At 41.5% G+C, this 18,102-nt stretch overlaps 1 protein-coding gene across 6 annotated transcripts in view; it reads left to right on the top strand.

Annotated features, from left to right (window-relative positions):
- The window catches only part of scn1lab (sodium channel, voltage-gated, type I like, alpha b), a 97,028-nt gene extending 84,088 nt beyond the window's left edge, over nt 1–12,940 (top strand). For all 6 annotated transcript variants that reach the window (XM_061716166.1, XM_061716169.1, XM_061716165.1 and 3 more), the window contains 5 exons: nt 1,976–2,029; nt 2,132–2,269; nt 7,833–7,937; nt 8,034–8,304; nt 8,390–12,940. In XM_061716166.1, the coding sequence (XP_061572150.1) occupies nt 1,976–2,029; nt 2,132–2,269; nt 7,833–7,937; nt 8,034–8,304; nt 8,390–9,579 (1,758 nt within the window). In that variant the 3' untranslated portion in view covers nt 9,580–12,940. The remainder of the gene's footprint in view (nt 1–1,975; nt 2,030–2,131; nt 2,270–7,832; nt 7,938–8,033; nt 8,305–8,389) is intronic.
- The last annotated feature ends 5,162 nt before the right edge of the window (nt 12,941–18,102 follow it).

The raw sequence follows: 18,102 nt of genomic DNA, 5'->3' as shown, positions 1-18,102 counted from the left end.
CTAAAATTCTAACCCTTGATTCACACTGAAAGCGCCATGGGCGTCATAGGCGTCCGGTTGCCATTCATTGTCTATGGAAGCGCTGCGAGAGGCGTTGGAGGCCATGGAGGCGTTGGAGACGTCAGGAGCGTCAATTTGAAGTTGAGAGAATCTCAACTTTATGCAAATGAGCAGCGGTGACGCCGAGGCAGTGTCCAATCACAGACCGGGATTCCCGAAGCAAGAAGCCTCAATGCAGATTGTACTTTCATGTACACACAAACGTACACTCATTCACATGCACACATGAGAATAGCTGTGCACTAACAAACTTATTTTATCAGGAATTAATATATTTCTTCCAGCAAACTGACAGTTTTGCTGATTTGACTGATGTTTTTACCTGAACTGCTCGTGTGAAACACGTAACTGATGGTTGAGGAACTGGATGGTCCAAACGATTTTATTTGCCACATCGATCCAACACAAAATAATACAAAAAAAAAACGTGCTTATTAATCACAAAACACAGTTTAAACATCATGACAAAATCCGCTCCGACCCGGTGTGTCAGTGTTCACCGCAGACAGACTGCAGCTTCACCGGGACCAACGGCTCTGATGGTTGATGTTGATCCAGGACCAACCTGGTTAAGGAGCATCAAACTCACTCTTATCTATGCAGAAATAACACTAAAATATAAAGAAGGCTTCCCAAAGTGTGATCCATGGTGAAAATGGAAACTGAAGATGTGCAGGCTATATATAGATATATGTAGACTATATGCACTTTGTTCCCTCCAGTTCTGCAGCGCAGCTTTAGCCCCGCCCACTACAGGCGTCGACGGACTTTAGCCAGCAGCGATGCAGGCGTCCCGAACCTCCACAGGCCATTTTTGACGCTTTCAGTGTGAATCCAGTGTTAATTGTTATAACTGCGTGCAGTAAGGTTACCTAGCATGCGGCTGTGTTTCGCCAACGCCAGCGCAGATATCTGCAGAGATGGATTGTGGTTTACGTCTGTCGTCGACCACAACAATGAGCCCACGTCTCATTCGTCAGACACCCACAGTCTTCCCTGATGTGATGTCTACAACCGCACTCTGAATGTTTTAGTGTTTATGGGCTGATATATGAACTCATTCATGAGGTCATTCCTTTATAGGAAGTCATTCATTCCTCGTCACGGCAACAGCTTGGACTGTTACACAGACTTTCCCTTGGGATATTGAATTTCATTGAGTATAAGATAAGTCTTCTAAGTGTGCGATTAGGGCTGGGGATCGATTCAAATGTCAAGAATTGGTTCGATTCCGATTCTTAAGATTCCGATTTGATTATCAAGATTTGATTTGATCCGATTAAAACTGTTTTTTGAGCTGTTGCATGAATTATATGACTGTAGTTATGCAACATATTACTACTAGTATTATATTGAGATTCAACAGCAAGTATTGCAGCTAATGATGCTGTAAGGACCAATCACCTCCCAGAATGCTGATAGAACTGCTTTCAGAAACATTGTGGAGCAGAATTACCAAACAGATCCAGGGCAGCAAACAGAGGCCGTATGAAATCGGTTATATTTTTTCCCACATTCCGTTTTAATTTTTCTCATTTTTGGTCTTTTTTTTTTTTTTTTTTTTTAACTTTTTTAGAATTTGGTTTTTAGCATTTTATGCAAATGTAACCCCAAGGCAGTATATAAAGTAATGAAATATAGACAATTTATGCAATTATAACTGAAAACTTTAATGTTTTCATACCTTTAAACATATTTAAAGGCAAAAACATGGCACTAGTTTTTTGGGCATAAACAAAAAAATACCAAAAGTTGTAATGCAATGATGAAAAAATATCAATCTTTAGACATAGGAATCGATTTTTAGGAATTAATATGAAAATCGATTTCGAATCGGAAAATCGATTTTTTCAACACAGTCCTATGTCCGATCATCCCATAATGCACTGAAGCAGTGTTCTTTCTTGTCATTTAGGCAACATTTAAGGGTTGGATGGACATCATGTACGCGGCGGTGGACTCTCGAGGTGTAAGTCTCTCTCAGAGGGTGAAGGCCTCCATGACACACCTGTACAGTTCTGTGGAACTGACGTGAAAACCTCATCTTTTATTCCTTCCAACGTGTTTCCAGTTGGAGGACCAGCCTGAATACGAGGTCAACTTGTACATGTACCTTTACTTCGTGATCTTCATCATCTTCGGCTCCTTCTTCACCCTGAACCTCTTCATCGGCGTCATCATAGACAACTTCAACCAGCAGAAGAAAAAGATAAGTTGCAGGAATTAAAACCTTCCTAGAAATAGTAGCAGAACCAGGAACCCAAGTGGTTCTTCATTTTTTATGTTGCATAAACTGTAAAATGTAGAAGTGAGCAGATTATGATGAAAATGTTTATTAAGGCAGTGACATTCTTTGATTTTGATTTTTTGATTTATTTATTTGCACATTTTTGAAAGAAGGAAAGAAAGAAATACAATGGAATGCGTTTAGAGAAAATAAAAAAAAACAGAAAAAAACAACATAAAAGAAAATGTGCTGGAGAGGTCAGAAACCTGAGAGGCTTATCGAGTGGCCTCCCCTCTATGATACACTTCAGATGGTAAAACAAGAAATACTTTAGAAAAAAAACTCAAAATAGTTAAATAATAGTTAAAATAGACATCATAAAAATATGATAACAGGAGCAGAATGTAGCATAAACCAAAACAAAGAGCATCTGGATATATAGTATTTACATTGTACAGTGTACTTGTATGTACATGTAGAGACAGACATGAGATGCTAATATAGTTGGAAAAAAACTTTGTCATTTTTAAGTCACTATACAATATTTGTTAAGGGTGTATAAGAGTATAAATGAACAACAGTTAATCTATAAAATGTAGATGATAACAGATATATGTGAATTGCAAAATCCTGTTTTTGAATGAATGGAACCACTTGCTGATGTATCACTCGTTCTTTAAGGCTTTTCTCCATCTCCACACGGGGGTGAAAGTGGATTTCATTTCTGGGTGGAGAACCACAAGCATACAAGTTTAATACCGTAGCATGTTTGGTGTGGTTTCCCAGCATGCTCCAGGCGTGCTGGTTACTGTGTGACAGGAACGCTCTTATACCTGACGTGGGTGGAGCTTGTACGGTACAGTTAGTACCGCCCCTACTGGCACACGAGGATCAGAATCTGATCATCTATTCGTGAAAGCAGCAATCATTGTGGCTGCTCTAGGAACCAGAATCAGGACCAGATCTGAGGGATTTTTACCTGCCATTGTTTATGTTATGTTTATGTAATAATTGCCCGGGGGTCATGTTCTGGGTCTCTGGAAAGATCCTAGAGACAACTTCTGTTATAATAGACGCTACATAAATACAATTGAATTGAATTTACAGTGCTACTTTGACTGGTCTTGAATGTCAGTTTTGTTTGCATCCAAAGGAGCCAAAAAAGTAAAGAGCAGGTTTCATATTGGGTCCATTTGTCAGGCGAGGAGACCATGTATGTCTAAACCAGGGGTCGGCAACCCAAAATGTTGAAAGAGCCGTATTGGACCAAAAACACAAAAAAAACTAATATGTTTGGAGCCGCAAAAAATGAAAAGTCTTGTATAAGCCTTAGAATGAAGTTGAAATGTCGAGAAAAAAGTCGAAATGTCGAGAAAAAAGTCAAAATTTCAAGAAAAAGATTAGAAATGTCGAGATTAATGTTGAAGTGCAATCTTGAGAAAAAAGTCGAAATGTCGAGAAAAAAGTCAATGTTGAGAAAAAAGTCGAAATGTTGAGAAAAAAGTCGAAATGTTGAGAAAAAAGTCGAAATGTTGAGAAAAAAGTTGACATGTCAAGATTAATGTTGAAGTACAATCTTGTGAAAAAAGTCGAAATGTCGAGAAAAAAGTCGAAATGTCAAGAAAAAAGTCAAAATTTCGAGAAAAAAGTCAAAATGTTGAGAACAAAGTCGAAATGTCGAGATTGAAAAGGGGAGAAAAAAGGATTAAAAGAAGAAAAAAAAGAGGAAAAAAAGGAAAAAGAAGAAGAAAAAAAGGGATAAAAAAGAAATAAAAAAGAGGAAAAAAAAAGAAAAAAAGGAAAAAAAAGGTCAAACATTTTTGAAAAAGCTCCAGGGAGCCACTGGGCGGCGCTAAAGAGCCAAATGCGGCTCTAGAGCTGCGGGTTGCCGACCCCTGTTCTAAACAGTCTAAAAAACCCAGGATGAAGCGGCAGGGATAATTTGATTGGATGTTTATCTGCTGCTACTGGCGTTGATGTGTTGATTCTGCGCTGCAGTGCTCCGGCAGCATTGTGTCAAACACGCAGGAAACGTGGGTAAAAAGCGAATGCTGCACAGATGTGTTAAAGAAAGACACGAACCACGGAATAATGAGAAGTGGCTGCATGCCGAGGGCCTGCTGGCTGCTGGGAGTCACTGAGAAACTCCCTGCCTGCCCTCACACATGCACTGTCACAGCAAACGTAGTCTGGAAATGAGCCCGCCATTCAACCAGGAGCAGGCCTGGCGACGCCCCAGAGGGAGGGGTTGAGGGGGGGATGGACGGCTGCGTGCCAGCCATCTGATGGACTGCCTGAGCTGCATCAGTCAGTGGGATGCTTCCCCACGGCTGAGGCGTCACACAGATGGTTGTTCAGCGTTGACGCCAGCGCTGCTTCCAGACACATCATCCCCTCACTGAGCAGCACTGAGCCTGGTGATGCCGCCAGCCCACTGACGTGTTGATGAAAGTGCTCTCTGAGAATGGACAGGCTGTATCATGAGGCGCTTGAGAGGCCCGGTCTTTACATAGATATATAATGGCACTTTTACACTAGTACCTACTCAGCCCGACTCAACTTGCCACGCCTCGTCTCGACTCGACTCGCCTTGCCCTCGTTTCTTTTCAATACCCAGATCAGAAGAAGGAGGTTGTAGCGAAGCTGCTGTGACGTATTTGATTGTGTGATCTAAACGAAGAAGACAATAACACTAAAGATGTAGAACCTGGAGGAGATGATAGATGTGCTGCTGGGTCTGTGGCTTGTGTTCAATATCAAGTTAAAAAATGAGAGTGAAAAAAGCTTTGTCTCTGCGCTGCTGAAAAGTCAGTTGGTATTATTATTTCATTATTATTTATTTATTTGCACAATGATAACAGTATTTTTTTTATCATACAAGGACAAATAATTTGTGCAGGAGAGGAAAAGAAGCCCGAAGGGCTTATAAAAAATCCTCCCCCTCAATACAAAATCACCAAAACAAATCAATCAATAGAAAAAGAATAGAAAGGAAAAAGAAAAGGTAAAAGAAACAAAGAAAAATACAATAAACACCCAGACAAAAATATCCATGAAATGGCAATTTCATTTCAGTACGAATAGCCTGTTAATTTTGTTTATATAAAAGATACCCCACTAAGCTGGTCCTAAACATTTTTAAGGATGACACTAACTTAAGAGATCTATCTAAACAGTTCCAGAGTTGAGGGCCATGGAATTTGGTAGCCGCGAGCAGCTATGAAGTGACAGAGCGCCTAGTGGATCTGGTCGTTCCTTATCGCCCGTCTAGATCCCTTTTTAATTCTCTCCTCAGCCACCAGGTTTATGAACATCTGCACCTCAGAGTTGGATCACCATACTTTTGCGCTGCCATTGCCTGTTGAATAAAATGAACAAGAAGCCGCAAGTCTCTCTTCTGCTGATTTCTGCCTCCTGACTGAGACGTCTGACTCCAACCCCCCGACCAATCGGTTGCCTGTAGTGTGATGATGTCAGATGCAGCCGACTCAGCCGCTTAAAACCTCAGCAGAGTAGTTACAGAAAAGTATATACTCGGTACGTTAGACCCCTAGTGGAAAAGCGCAAAACCGGGGCATGGCGAGTCGGGCTGAGTAGGTACTAGTGGAAAAGCGCCATATGGCTGGTCTGATTGTTGGTCTGTGATCGAGTCCCATCATGCTGCGTTTGGTGTACCTCACAAAGCTGGAACAGCGACTCTGGGACACAGTGGACTGATCTCACGCTGACTGACGCTGGTGAACCAGCTGCAATGAGGAGAAAGCTAGTTAGAAAGGCAGCTGGTGCGCTGCATCATTGTGGTACTCTAACCCAAGCATGTCGCAGTCAATCTCATCAAAGAGCTCATATATGTAACATTTAAAACCCCCAAAGACGTGCAGCTTCAGTCACATCTAATTAAAAACAAGATGTAAGCATTCATCTTTTTATTGTTCTACTAAAATAATATTGACCAATTTCCAACCTTCTATTTATATCTACAATTCTGGAAAAGGTAATTGCAAGCTAGTTATGTGACCCCCTGTAAAGAAATGATCTGTTTGAAGTTTTTTAGTCAGGGTTCAGAATGCATCATAGCACAGAGACAGCACTGGTTTGAGTCAGAAATAACCTTCTTATAGCCTCAGATAAGGGATTAGTGTCCATACTGGTTCTACTGGACCTCAGTGCTGCTTTTGACACTGTTGATCAGCATCTTACTGCACAGGTTAGAGCATGTTGTTGGGATTAAAGGGACAGTTCTACGTTGGTTTAAATCATATCTATCTGACAGATTCCAGTTTCTTAATGTACATGAGGTTTCTTCAGAACTGTCGAGGGTCTGTTATGGTGTTCCGCAGGGTTCAGTGCTAGGGCCAATCTTGTTCAGTTTAAACATGCAGCCATTGGGAAGTATAATCCAGAATCACGGCATACATTTTCATTGTTATGCTGATGATACGCAGCTCTATTTGTCTATGAAGCCGGATGAAACAGAACCGTTAGTTAAACTTCAGACACATCTTAGGGACATCAAAGACTGGATGTCCGGAAATCTTTGCTTCTAAATTCCGATAAAACAGAGATTATTATTTTTGGTCCCTTAGGAACACCTTAGGAAGGGATGAAATGGTGTTGTGATGGAACCCAGTACGACTGTGAGAAGCCTTGGTGTTGTTTTAGATCACGATTTGTCATTTAAACCGTAAATGCAGCCGCGGGAGTGCTGACAGGAATCAACATGAGAGACCACGTCTCTCGAGTGTTGCCCAGGTCGTCATTGTTATGAGAAACTGTTCTCAATTGACTTACTTGGTTAAATAAAGGTTAAATAAAAAATAAAATAAATAAAGTGTTAGTAAACCTCAAGTTAGTGGTAGTAAACCTCTAGTTAGTGTAAACTCTAGTGTGTTAGGGCCAGTAGTCACCCCTCCTTCTCTTTCCTTTCTCAGTTATTAATTATCATCAGTTTCTCATAAGTATCATTGCTCTCCATTATTCTTGTAGTTTGTTGTGCTGGTCGCCCCCTTTTCTCTTCTGTGCATGTTTGCAGGCCAGAGCCTCAGGAGCTGCATGCTGCCCTGCAGTCCCACCCTGTGATCATCCCACTGCTTGCTTCCACCTGTCTGTATGGATGTCTGGTAGATGCCTGCTGACATCCTGACCTCCAGCCCCCCCATCTGACCACCTCACTGTCTGCTGTCTACATCTGTTTATGTAGCCATCCTTGTAGTGCACCAGTTAGCCATTGTGTCTGTGTCTCTCCTCTCTGTTCTTCATTCTCTCTGTCTGTTTTCTCTTTTCGTGCTCTGCCCAGATGGTCTTCAGCATGACGGTCCCCCCTTATGATCCAGGTCCTGGGGGGCAGTTTTTCCTTGCCACTGTTTAGCTTAAGTTTTGTATCCCACTAGCAGAGTTTTTCTACCTGCCATTGTTTATGTTATGTTTATGTAATAATTGCTCGGGGGTCATGTACTGGGTTTCTGGAAAGATCCTAGAAACAACTTCTGTTGTAATAGACGCTATATTACATGGTTATGACCAGGTTTTCTTGTGCCCCCTTTACTTGGGAGGTCAAGACATCTTCATGACGGAGGAACAGAAGAAGTACTACAACGCCATGAAGAAGCTGGGCTCCAAGAAACCACAGAAACCCATCCCCCGGCCGGCAGTAAGACCCTGCTCCACTCAGTTACAGCTCACAGAGCACACGTAAATAACCACTAAAGCCTTCCTCTTCCTCTTCCTCCTCCTCTCATCCTTTCAGAATGCGTTTCAAGGCTGCGTGTTCGACTTCATCACAAAGCAGGCCTTTGACATCGTCATCATGATCCTCATCTGCCTTAATATGGTGACCATGATGGTGGAGACAGATGACCAGACTAAGGACATGGACAATATCCTGTACTGGATCAACCTTGTCTTCATCGTCCTCTTCACTGGGGAGTGTGTGCTCAAGATGATCTCCCTGCGTTACTATTACTTCACCATAGGCTGGAATATATTCGACTTTGTGGTGGTGATCCTGTCCATCGTGGGTAAGCGACCTTCTAAGGTGCCTCGTCTTCTCCAAGGGCCAATCAGAAGACTTCAGTTCTTAATCTGCTGTCTTTGGTCTTGCAGGTATGTTCTTATCTGAAGTTATTGAGAAGTACTTTGTGTCCCCAACGCTGTTCCGGGTGATCCGACTGGCACGGATAGGCCGCATCCTTCGCCTCATCAAAGGTGCCAAGGGCATCCGAACGCTCCTCTTCGCCTTGATGATGTCCCTCCCCGCCCTGTTCAACATCGGCCTCCTCCTCTTCCTCGTTATGTTCATCTATGCCATCTTCGGCATGTCCAACTTTGCTTACGTCAAGAGGGAGGCAGGCATCGATGACATGTTTAATTTCGAGACTTTTGGGAACAGTATGATCTGTTTGTTTCAGATCACCACCTCAGCTGGGTGGGACGGCCTGCTGGCCCCCATCCTGAACAAGAGGGAGCCCGACTGTGACAGCCAGATGGAGCACCCGGGCAACAACTACAAAGGCAACTGCGGCAATCCGTCAGTAGGCATTTTCTTCTTTGTCAGCTACATCATCATCTGCTTCCTCATCGTGGTCAACATGTACATCGCCGTCATCCTAGAGAACTTCAGCGTGGCCACGGAGGAAAGTGCCGAGCCTCTGAGCGAGGATGATTTTGAGATGTTCTACGAGGTGTGGGAGCGCTTCGACCCCGACGCCACTCAGTTCATGGAGTACAGCAAGCTCTCTGACTTTGCCGATGCTCTGGATCCCCCGCTGCGCATGCCCAAGCCCAACCTGATCCAGTTGATCTCTATGGACCTGCCAATGGTGAGCGGCGAGCGTATCCACTGCCTCGACATCTTGTTCGCCTTCACTAAGCGTGTGTTGGGCGAAGGCGGCGAGATGGACGTGTTACGTGGACAGATGGAGGAACGCTTCATGGCTTCTAATCCCTCCAAGGTGTCTTACGAGCCAATCACCACCACCCTGCGCCGCAAGCAAGAGGAAATGTCAGCCATAATTATCCAGAGGGCCTTCCGGCGCTACATGATCCACCTGGCCATGAAGAAGGCCTCGGCTCTCTACAAGGAGAAGCTGAAGGAAGGCGTCCGCGACCCGGACAAGGACGTCATGGTCGTCAAGTTCACAGAGAACTCCACCTCGGAAAAGACGGAGATGACGCCTTCCACAGCCTCCCCGCCCTCCTACAACAGCGTGACCAAGTCAGACAAGGACAAATATGAACAAGACAATAGGGAAAAAGAAAACAAAGGGAAAGACTTAAAAGACCGGAAGAAATAGACTTGTCAAAAGAAAAAAATGCACCAGAGACACGAGGGGGATTTGTTTACAGCTTCTAGAGGGGATAGATAGATAGGTAGGTAGGTAGGTAGGTAGATAGGTAGGTATATAGATGTGTGTGTGTCTGCTGAGTGCTCAGAGATGGCTAGCTTTGCCGGTAGGCCTGAAATCTGTGTAGTGATAGTGAACTCAAACATGTGGGCTGTGCCCAGAGGGGGGGTTGGAGGCACGTCATCCAGCAGACACTGCCAGAGACGAGCGGGGATTCGGTCAGCGTCTCCGCAACGTGCTTGTGGTTTTCCTTTGGTTGTTGTTACTATCTGACACACTTGAGTGTACTGTTGAGTTGTCTGTAGCTAGTTCTGCTGCTACTACTAATCCAGTGTCTTGAATTGAAAAATCGCTGTATCACTTAACAAGTTCTCTGCTTCTACTTTGTTTTTGATGAGAAAGAATGTTTTTTACTTGTCCGTGTCATTATTTTGACAGTGTGTCCGCTGCTTTCGCTGTCGTGACATCATCAAGTCGATGCTGGAAACCCGTCCCGTGAGAGTCTGAACGCTCGCAGCTCCTACAGTACACAACACTCATTGAACAAATGCTCCGTCTTCACGTGTAGCGTCTCACCAGTGGGGTCTCAACGGTGGCATCTCATCGGTGGCGTCTAATTTAGCGGCGTCTCACTGGCAGCGTCTCAGCGGCGGCGTCTCAGCGGTGGCGTCTCAGCGGCGGTCCGTCGTTTCGTTGGAAACAACATGGATCTGCTGAAGTTGGGGCTTCCCTCGTTTGCTTGAGCGTGAGCTCATCGGCAAGATCAACGCCGTGCATCCTGGGATGGCTGCGTAGCCCGTGACACTCATTTTTCATGGCCTGCGGTCACCGATGCTAATGCTGACGAGTTTGCCACTAATGTTGCAGGCAGTGTCGTTAAACGTGCTGCAGGGTTGCAGGTTGGCTAATGTGTGGTCAACGACCGGACGGACTCTTGAACTCCCCGTCTCCTCGTCAGTTAATCGATGCTGTAATGAATCTGAGAGCAGATTCAACCCCGTACTTTATTAGTCGGTACACGTATGATGAAGCCGAAAGCCTAAGTTCTCGATTTACCGGTCAATCTGCGCTCCCTAGGGGGGTGTTCCAGGCATGTCCCACCGGGAGGAGACCCCGGGGAAGACCCAGGACACACTGGAGAGACTATGTCTCTCGGCTGGCCTGGGAATGCCTCGGACTCGGAAGAGCTGGAGGAAGTGTCTGGGGTGAAGGAAGTCTGGGCATCTCTGTTGCGGCTGCTGCCCCCGCGACCGTTCCGGATAAGAGGTGGAAAATGGATAGATGGATAGATGGATGGATGGACGTGTGATGAAGCGAGTCCTCAGCTGTCAACCCATTGCTCCCAGGACCCCCAGGACTCCCCGAAGCAGTGGGCTGCCATGTCTCCGGCACCCGGGGAGCAATTAGGGTTAAGGGCCTTGCTCCGAAGTGGTTGCCTCGGTTGGCGTGCTGGGGCCTGGGGGACATGAACCTGGGTCCTCCAGACCCACGCCCACCCCCGTAACCTAGGCCACCGCTCCCAAGGCTGATCTGGTTTCATCAGGAAAGGGTGCAGCGAGGCTTTTTCAGCACGCGACTGAGCCGTCAGCGTCCATGTGGAGGAAGGTCCCCAGCAGTCATCAGGGTATACCGCTACTGGAACTGTGGATGCGTTTCCGTAGTAGTTCCTAGGTGACATGCTTCCTTTCTTTGGCCACGTATTGTAGGTGATTATTGATTCTTGTAGTTGACAAAGATCACAACGTTCAGCACTTACAACTGGTGGCAATAAACAAACAAACAAAACAGCATCAGCACTATTGGACTATTGGGGATATCAGGTTGAGGTGAGCGATTAGTAAACAATACAACAGGAGTCGTGCCATAACTATTGTGTTTTCCATTTTCCAACATTGATTGATTGATAAGGGTTGTGTTTCAAGAATGGCAGCGGTCTTCTCATCTCCTTCCTGGGACCAAACCTCCCAAAGACCTGCCGAAGAAGACGGGGAAGCCTGCTCCATCCTCTGCTGTTGCGTTGTCTACTCACTGACCCCCCGCCGCCCCAGAAAAAAATGCCAGCCTAACTGCTTCTAATGGAGCTTTTCCACTAGTACCTACTCAGCCCGACTCGCCTCGGTTTGGTTCTTTTCCACTATGTGTCTAACGTGCCGAGTAGATACCTTTTCTGTATTTATTCTGCCGAGGTTCTAAGCGGCTGAGTCGGGCTGCATCTGACATCATCACACTACAGGCCACCGATTGGTCGGGGGGTTGGAGTCAGACGTCTGAGTCAGGAGGCGGATATCAGCGAAAGAGAGACTCTCACTCTCATTTTTTAACTTGATATCGAACAGAAGTCACAGACCCAGCGACACATCTATCATCTCCTCCAGGTTCTACATCTTTAGTGTTGTTGTCTTCTTCGTTTAGATACACAATCAAATACGTCACAGCAGCTTCACTCCAACCCTCCTACTTCTGATCTGGGTATTGAAAAGAAACGAGGGCAAGGCGAGTCAAGTCGGGCTGAGTAGGTACTAGTGGAAAAGCGCCATAAGGTAGAACATGACGGTAAATCTCATAAAGAAGTTATAATATCAGATGTTTGAGCGAGTGGTTTCAGCGTCGTGGTTCCGTTTGTACATAACATATCTGCGTCACAGTATGCATCACACTTACATTGGATGTAAGAGCACTTTCTGTCCCAGCGCGGTGTAATACCACGTGCACGGTGGTGGTCGTACATGTAAGTGTGCGTGCACCAGAGGCCTGTGAGTGTACGTCTGTGTACATGTGAGCGAACGTTGACCTCTCTCTGAGTGCAGCTGGGCTCCGCGGGGGGGGGCTCACGTCCCACCACTCACCAAGAACATTTTTACTGTAGATACCAGTGCATTTTTCCAGTCTTCACTTTTGATTTCCAGGTTTTTCCAGGAGACTTGTTGTTTTTTTCCTTTTCTGCACTGAGACACATGTACGGCCCCATATCTGTAGATACGAACCATAAAGCAATCAGTAGCCATCTCATTGCGCTTGTAGTGTTTTTAGTGAACTGCATGCAAGAAGTGACTACTGTCCGCTCATGTGGTGACATCATTTTAAAGCCAAAAGAATAAAGGACCTATTTTTTCTTAAATGCTTGTTTTATTTTCTGCTTTTTCTTTGAGTTTCTCGAGTGCCGCTGGCTCCTCCGTGTGTGATCACGTTTGATTGCTTTTCAGGTTGACCGGGAGCACCCATGTGATTCGTGTTACGCCTCTGTATTCATCTGCAACATGTGACGTTTTCTTTTCTTTTCTTTTGTTATAACCAAAGATGTGGCAACAAAAAAAGGCTCAAATCTAGGTTTTCCAAAATAAAAGTATTTTGGGAAGCTCATTTTGCATGCAAGATGGTTTCATTCGGTGGCGAGAGGCGTTAAAAGCAGAAGGCCTAAAATATAAAAAAAAAAATATATATTTATATTATTTATTTATTAAAATAAATAAATAAATAAAAACGAATAATTAAATAAAATATGACAATTGTTTAATTAAAATAAGTTTAATAAAATATTAAAATATTCATATTTTTATTTATTTATAAGTATTATTTTTATTTATTATTTTTATTTATTATTATTAATTTATTTATATTATTATTTATTTATATTCTTCCTTAAAAATATTTAAGATTTGAAGAGAAACTTATATGGATATGTTGATGATGACGGAGGACAATGTGATGAATGAAGGTAAAACTCATCCCACAGTGGGAAGCGTGTGGAGGTTTTTGCAGGTTGTTTAATCAGAAACGACCCAAAAAAATTCTAAACATCATCACAAATATTTTATAAGTGTCTAATGAAGCCACAGGCCGACCTCCAGCTCATATTTTTGGGGGGGATTAGCAGTTTAGCGACAATTTACTAATTTACAAATTTACAAATTGGACGAAAATTAATTTCTCAGAAACTCCCATTTAAATAAATTAAAGACAATATTTTTCTTTTTTTTTTTGCTCTGAATTAAAACTGAATTCTTAATAAAAAATAAACAAATGTTGAATGAAATATTTTAATTATTTAAATATAAAGTTGATAACATGAAGTTACTGTTTGAATGAAAGAAAAAAAATCCCAAAATCGAAAAAAATCGAAATGTCAAGATTAATGTTGAAATACAATTTCGAGAATAAAGTCGAAATTTCACCTTTTTTTTCCTCGAAATTGTACTTCAACATTAATATAGACATTTCGACTTTTTCTCGACATTTCGATTTTTTTCTTGACATTTCAACTTTTTTTCTCGAAGTACATAATGAAAAAAAAATCTTCCTCCTCTAAAATATTATTTTTATTTTTCTCCTGCCTGGCCCTAAAGGCTTCTGCGTTAAATCGACAGACCAATCACAGACCGAGAGGGCTGTGATTGGTTTGCTTGGTAGCAACGCATTTCCGGTTCCGGTTCATGAAGCAGTAGTGAATTTTCAACGCTCTTTTCTTCGTGTGTGTGTGATTTATTTTTTTTGGGGTTGTTTTGGTTTTTTGCACAAAAGTTGTCCTTATCTCTTTGATTCACTGTGACCGGAAAAGCCGGAAGATAAACAAAAGTATCAACTAGCGGTCTGGGGGGGTACTGCACCGCGGAAAAATGGAGTGACGGAGAAGTCCGAAGGGTTCACGATGGCGTCACGGCAACGGCGTAGGCTCTGCGTTGGTTTAACGCAGAACCATAAATCAGGCTTAATACTCTTCCATAACAAATCCTTCTTCAAGGGTCCATGACTGCAGTATCAGCCACCAGGACTGTTTCAGATCACCTTCTACTCATGAACAACACCCCAGTGGCGTCAATTCAGTGGAAGCTAAGGTATGGCAAGGTTACGAGTCACAGAACTTAACTAGAGTATCAATCAACACGTCCAGCAAATACTCATCACAGAAGTCTGCTATGGAGCTTATCTGTGTGGTCAAGAAAATTGAAACTTTTTCAAATGCAGTCTCGCTCACTGCAAAAACTCAAAATCTTACCAGGAATATTTGTCTTATTTCTAGTTAAAATGTCTCATTTTTAGTCAAAAAATCTAATTACACTTAGAACAAGAGTCATTACCAGAAAAATAACTTGTTATTTGACCATTTTCACCTGTTTCAAGTAAATTTTCACTTGAAATAAGTAGAAAAATCTGTCAGTGGGACAAGATTTATCTTCTCATTACAAGCAAAACAATCTAGTTCCACTGGCAGATTTTTCCACTTATTTTAAGTGAAAATGTACTTGAAACAGGTGAAAATGGTTGTTTTTGAGTCTTATCTTAAATGTAATGAGATTTTTTTTTACTAAAAATTGGACATTTTAACTAGAAATAAGACAAATATTTTGTTAAGATTTTGAGTTTTTGCAGTGTACAATAACTAGTGAAATCGATCATGTTGTTGTGATTTGCATTTGTAGTTATTCTATATGTATTAAGTAATAGAATAATCATAACAAATGGACACAGAGTAATTCCATAAATGTATTTAAAAAACAAACATTTACATTTTCCCTTGAAGCCAAAGTGTGGCGGCTGCCGTACCTTGCCATACCCAATTGACGCCCCTGCCACCCCCCCATGTTTGAGAATGAGGACGGAGGAAGAGCTGGAGCTGCAGACATGAGTGAGGCAGAGCAGAGGTGAAAAGCTAAGACCCCCCCTCCCCACACACACACATGCCCTGACATGCCCTCCACAAGCTTTGCTTCTCCTGTTTTTCCTCCCTTCCTGTTGCCCGGCAACCAAACATCACAGCTCCACTGCTTATGATTGATCAGCAGCTACCCACAATACCTTGCAGGCGGAAAGGGCAAACTGCTAGTGTGACCCTCCTCCATCGCCCGGCACACCCTAATGTTTGGTCATGTTAGGAAGGGGGGGTTAGGAGACACTTTCACGTTCCCACGGAAACCACCGGCACTGATGGAGGACAGACACCAGCAGTTCCTCCCGCCCCTCAGCCAGTCTGTGGGTAACTCAACGGCGCCCTCTCCAGGTTAGAGGGGGGAACCACTGACGGTGGACGTGTTGATAAACCAAGGTCCACTTGGTCCTTGGAACCTAAGTAGGGTTGCCACCTTTCAGAAATAGAAATAAGGGACGCCCTGATTTCAGCAGCGCAGGAGCCAAAAGAAAAAAGCCCCCAAACTTCTAAAATGAATAAAAATGTGTTTATTTTTATATAAAATTTTTATATAAAAAAACAAAATGCTTTGATTTAAAGTTTAAAGTGCTTTAATAGCATTGAACTTGCATGACTGTACAGACAGCCAGCCATACTAGCAACTGAAATAGCCTCCTATGCTACTGTATGTCCACATCAACCCAAATGTATAATATAGCTACAGGTGAAGAATATGGTTTAAAGTTAATTTATTTCAATAATCCAACTAGAATATGGTGTAAAAGTTAATTTATTTCAATAATTCAACTAGAATATGGTGTAAAAGTTAACTTATTTCAATAATTAAACTAGAATATGGTGTAAAAGTTAACTTATTTCAATAATTCAACTAGAATATGGTGTAAAAGTTAATTTTATTTCAATAATTCAACTAGAATACGGTGTAAAAGTTAATTTATTTCAATAATTGAACTAGAATATGGTGTAAAAGTTAATTTATTTCAATAATTGAACTAGAATATGGTGTAAAAGTTAATTTATTTCAATAATTCAACTAGAATATGGTGTAAAGGTTAATTTATTTCAATAATTCAACTAGAATATGGTGTAAAAGTTAACTTATTTCAATAATTCAACTAGAATATGGTGTAAAAGTTAACTTATTTCAATAATTCAACTAGAATATGGTGTAAAGGTTAATTTATTTCAATAATTCAACTAGAATATGGTGTAAAGGTTAATTTATTTCAATAATTCAACTAGAATATGGTGTAAAAGATAATTTATTTCAATAATTCAACCAGAATATGGTGTAAAGGTTAATTTATTTCAATAATTCAACTAGAATATGGTGTAAAAGTTAATGAAAATACGGTACAAATCGCGTCCCGTATTAGTTCAATACGGGACGCAACATTTTTTTTCTCAAATAAAGGACAATTCCGTATTTTACGGGACGGGTGGCAACCCTAAACCTAAGCCTTATGGCAAGCCGTTTTAACATTTAATGGCTAAGTTTGACTATCCGGAATTAACATTGCTGATATCTACAACTGCATTTTGACTTGTCGTAATTACATTGTGACTCGTCAGAATTGTCTTTCAAGATATCTATAACGTCATTTTGACTAGTCAAAACTCCAATTTAAGATATCTGTAAGCAAACAAATAACCCTGTCTAGGAAAGGGACATCATACCTTCCAGAAAATGTAATTTTTATATTTAATATTGCAATGAAAACATATTTAACAGTAATGTATTTGTCCATGACAGGGTGGACATGTCTTATGGTTTATTCTCCCAATATTGGCCCATAATTATCTGAAAATATGTGTGGGAGCTCAGCTAATATATATTTCTACAACTTGAGTGTCTACTATTCATGATACGACATAAAAGGGAATCGGAAATTAAGACCAAAATGTGTGAGTATTGTGAGGGCGGAAAGGCACTCTGCGGTGATATTGACCCAATTACATTTTGACTAGGCAGAATGGAAGTTAAAGATATCTCCAATTTGAGATATCTCTAATAAAAATTCATTTCAAGAGATCTAAACCTTGATTACAGATATCTACAATTAAATTATGACCATCTATAATTCTAGTTTGAGATATCTACAACTTCGTTCTGACTAGTCAAAACTTAATTTAACATATCTAAAAAGGACGATGTAGATATCTTGAATTGAGGGGAATTAAAGATATTTCGAACTGGAATTAGGACTAGTCAGAATTAAATTGTAGATATCTGAAACTGGAATTACAGCTAATCGTAATTCAGTTGCGGATATCTGCAACTGAATTGTAGATATCTGTACGTCACAAGGACATTTTACATTTTTTTTAATGTTTTTTATTTTTTATTTTTTCACCATTGATGTTTTATTGAACGTTTGCAATGACAAAACAATGTACAACAATCAGTCATTTCAATTCACAACCTGTGAAACATTAGCAGCACAGAGCACAGTCATGCATTATCGACAACAACAAATGACAGTTAAAGAAAAATAAAAAAATTAAAAAATACATAAAAGAAACAAAACCTTGGTCTGACAGACTTCATAATATCTCGCATTAAATGAGAATTATATTTGTGACAGCTTAATGATTGAAAATCTCAGAATGGATATCCATCATTGATATACATTTTCTTATTTGTAATTAACTTAACAGACTTGAGATAATAATCAACTTCAATCAAAAACAACTTAAATAATGGAGAAGAGTTTTGAAATTTAAATTTATGGATGTGAAATTTTCCTAATGAAATATAAAGATTGACAATAGTACATAACTTATTTTCCTTGAATTCAAAATAAGTAATAATGTTCTTCCCTTCAATG

This window comes from Cololabis saira, chromosome 24, assembly GCF_033807715.1.
Source record: "Cololabis saira isolate AMF1-May2022 chromosome 24, fColSai1.1, whole genome shotgun sequence".
Lineage (NCBI taxonomy): Eukaryota > Metazoa > Chordata > Actinopteri > Beloniformes > Belonidae > Cololabis > Cololabis saira.
Note: the sequence above shows the minus strand (reverse complement) of the source record. Positions and strands in the feature narration are given on the sequence as shown.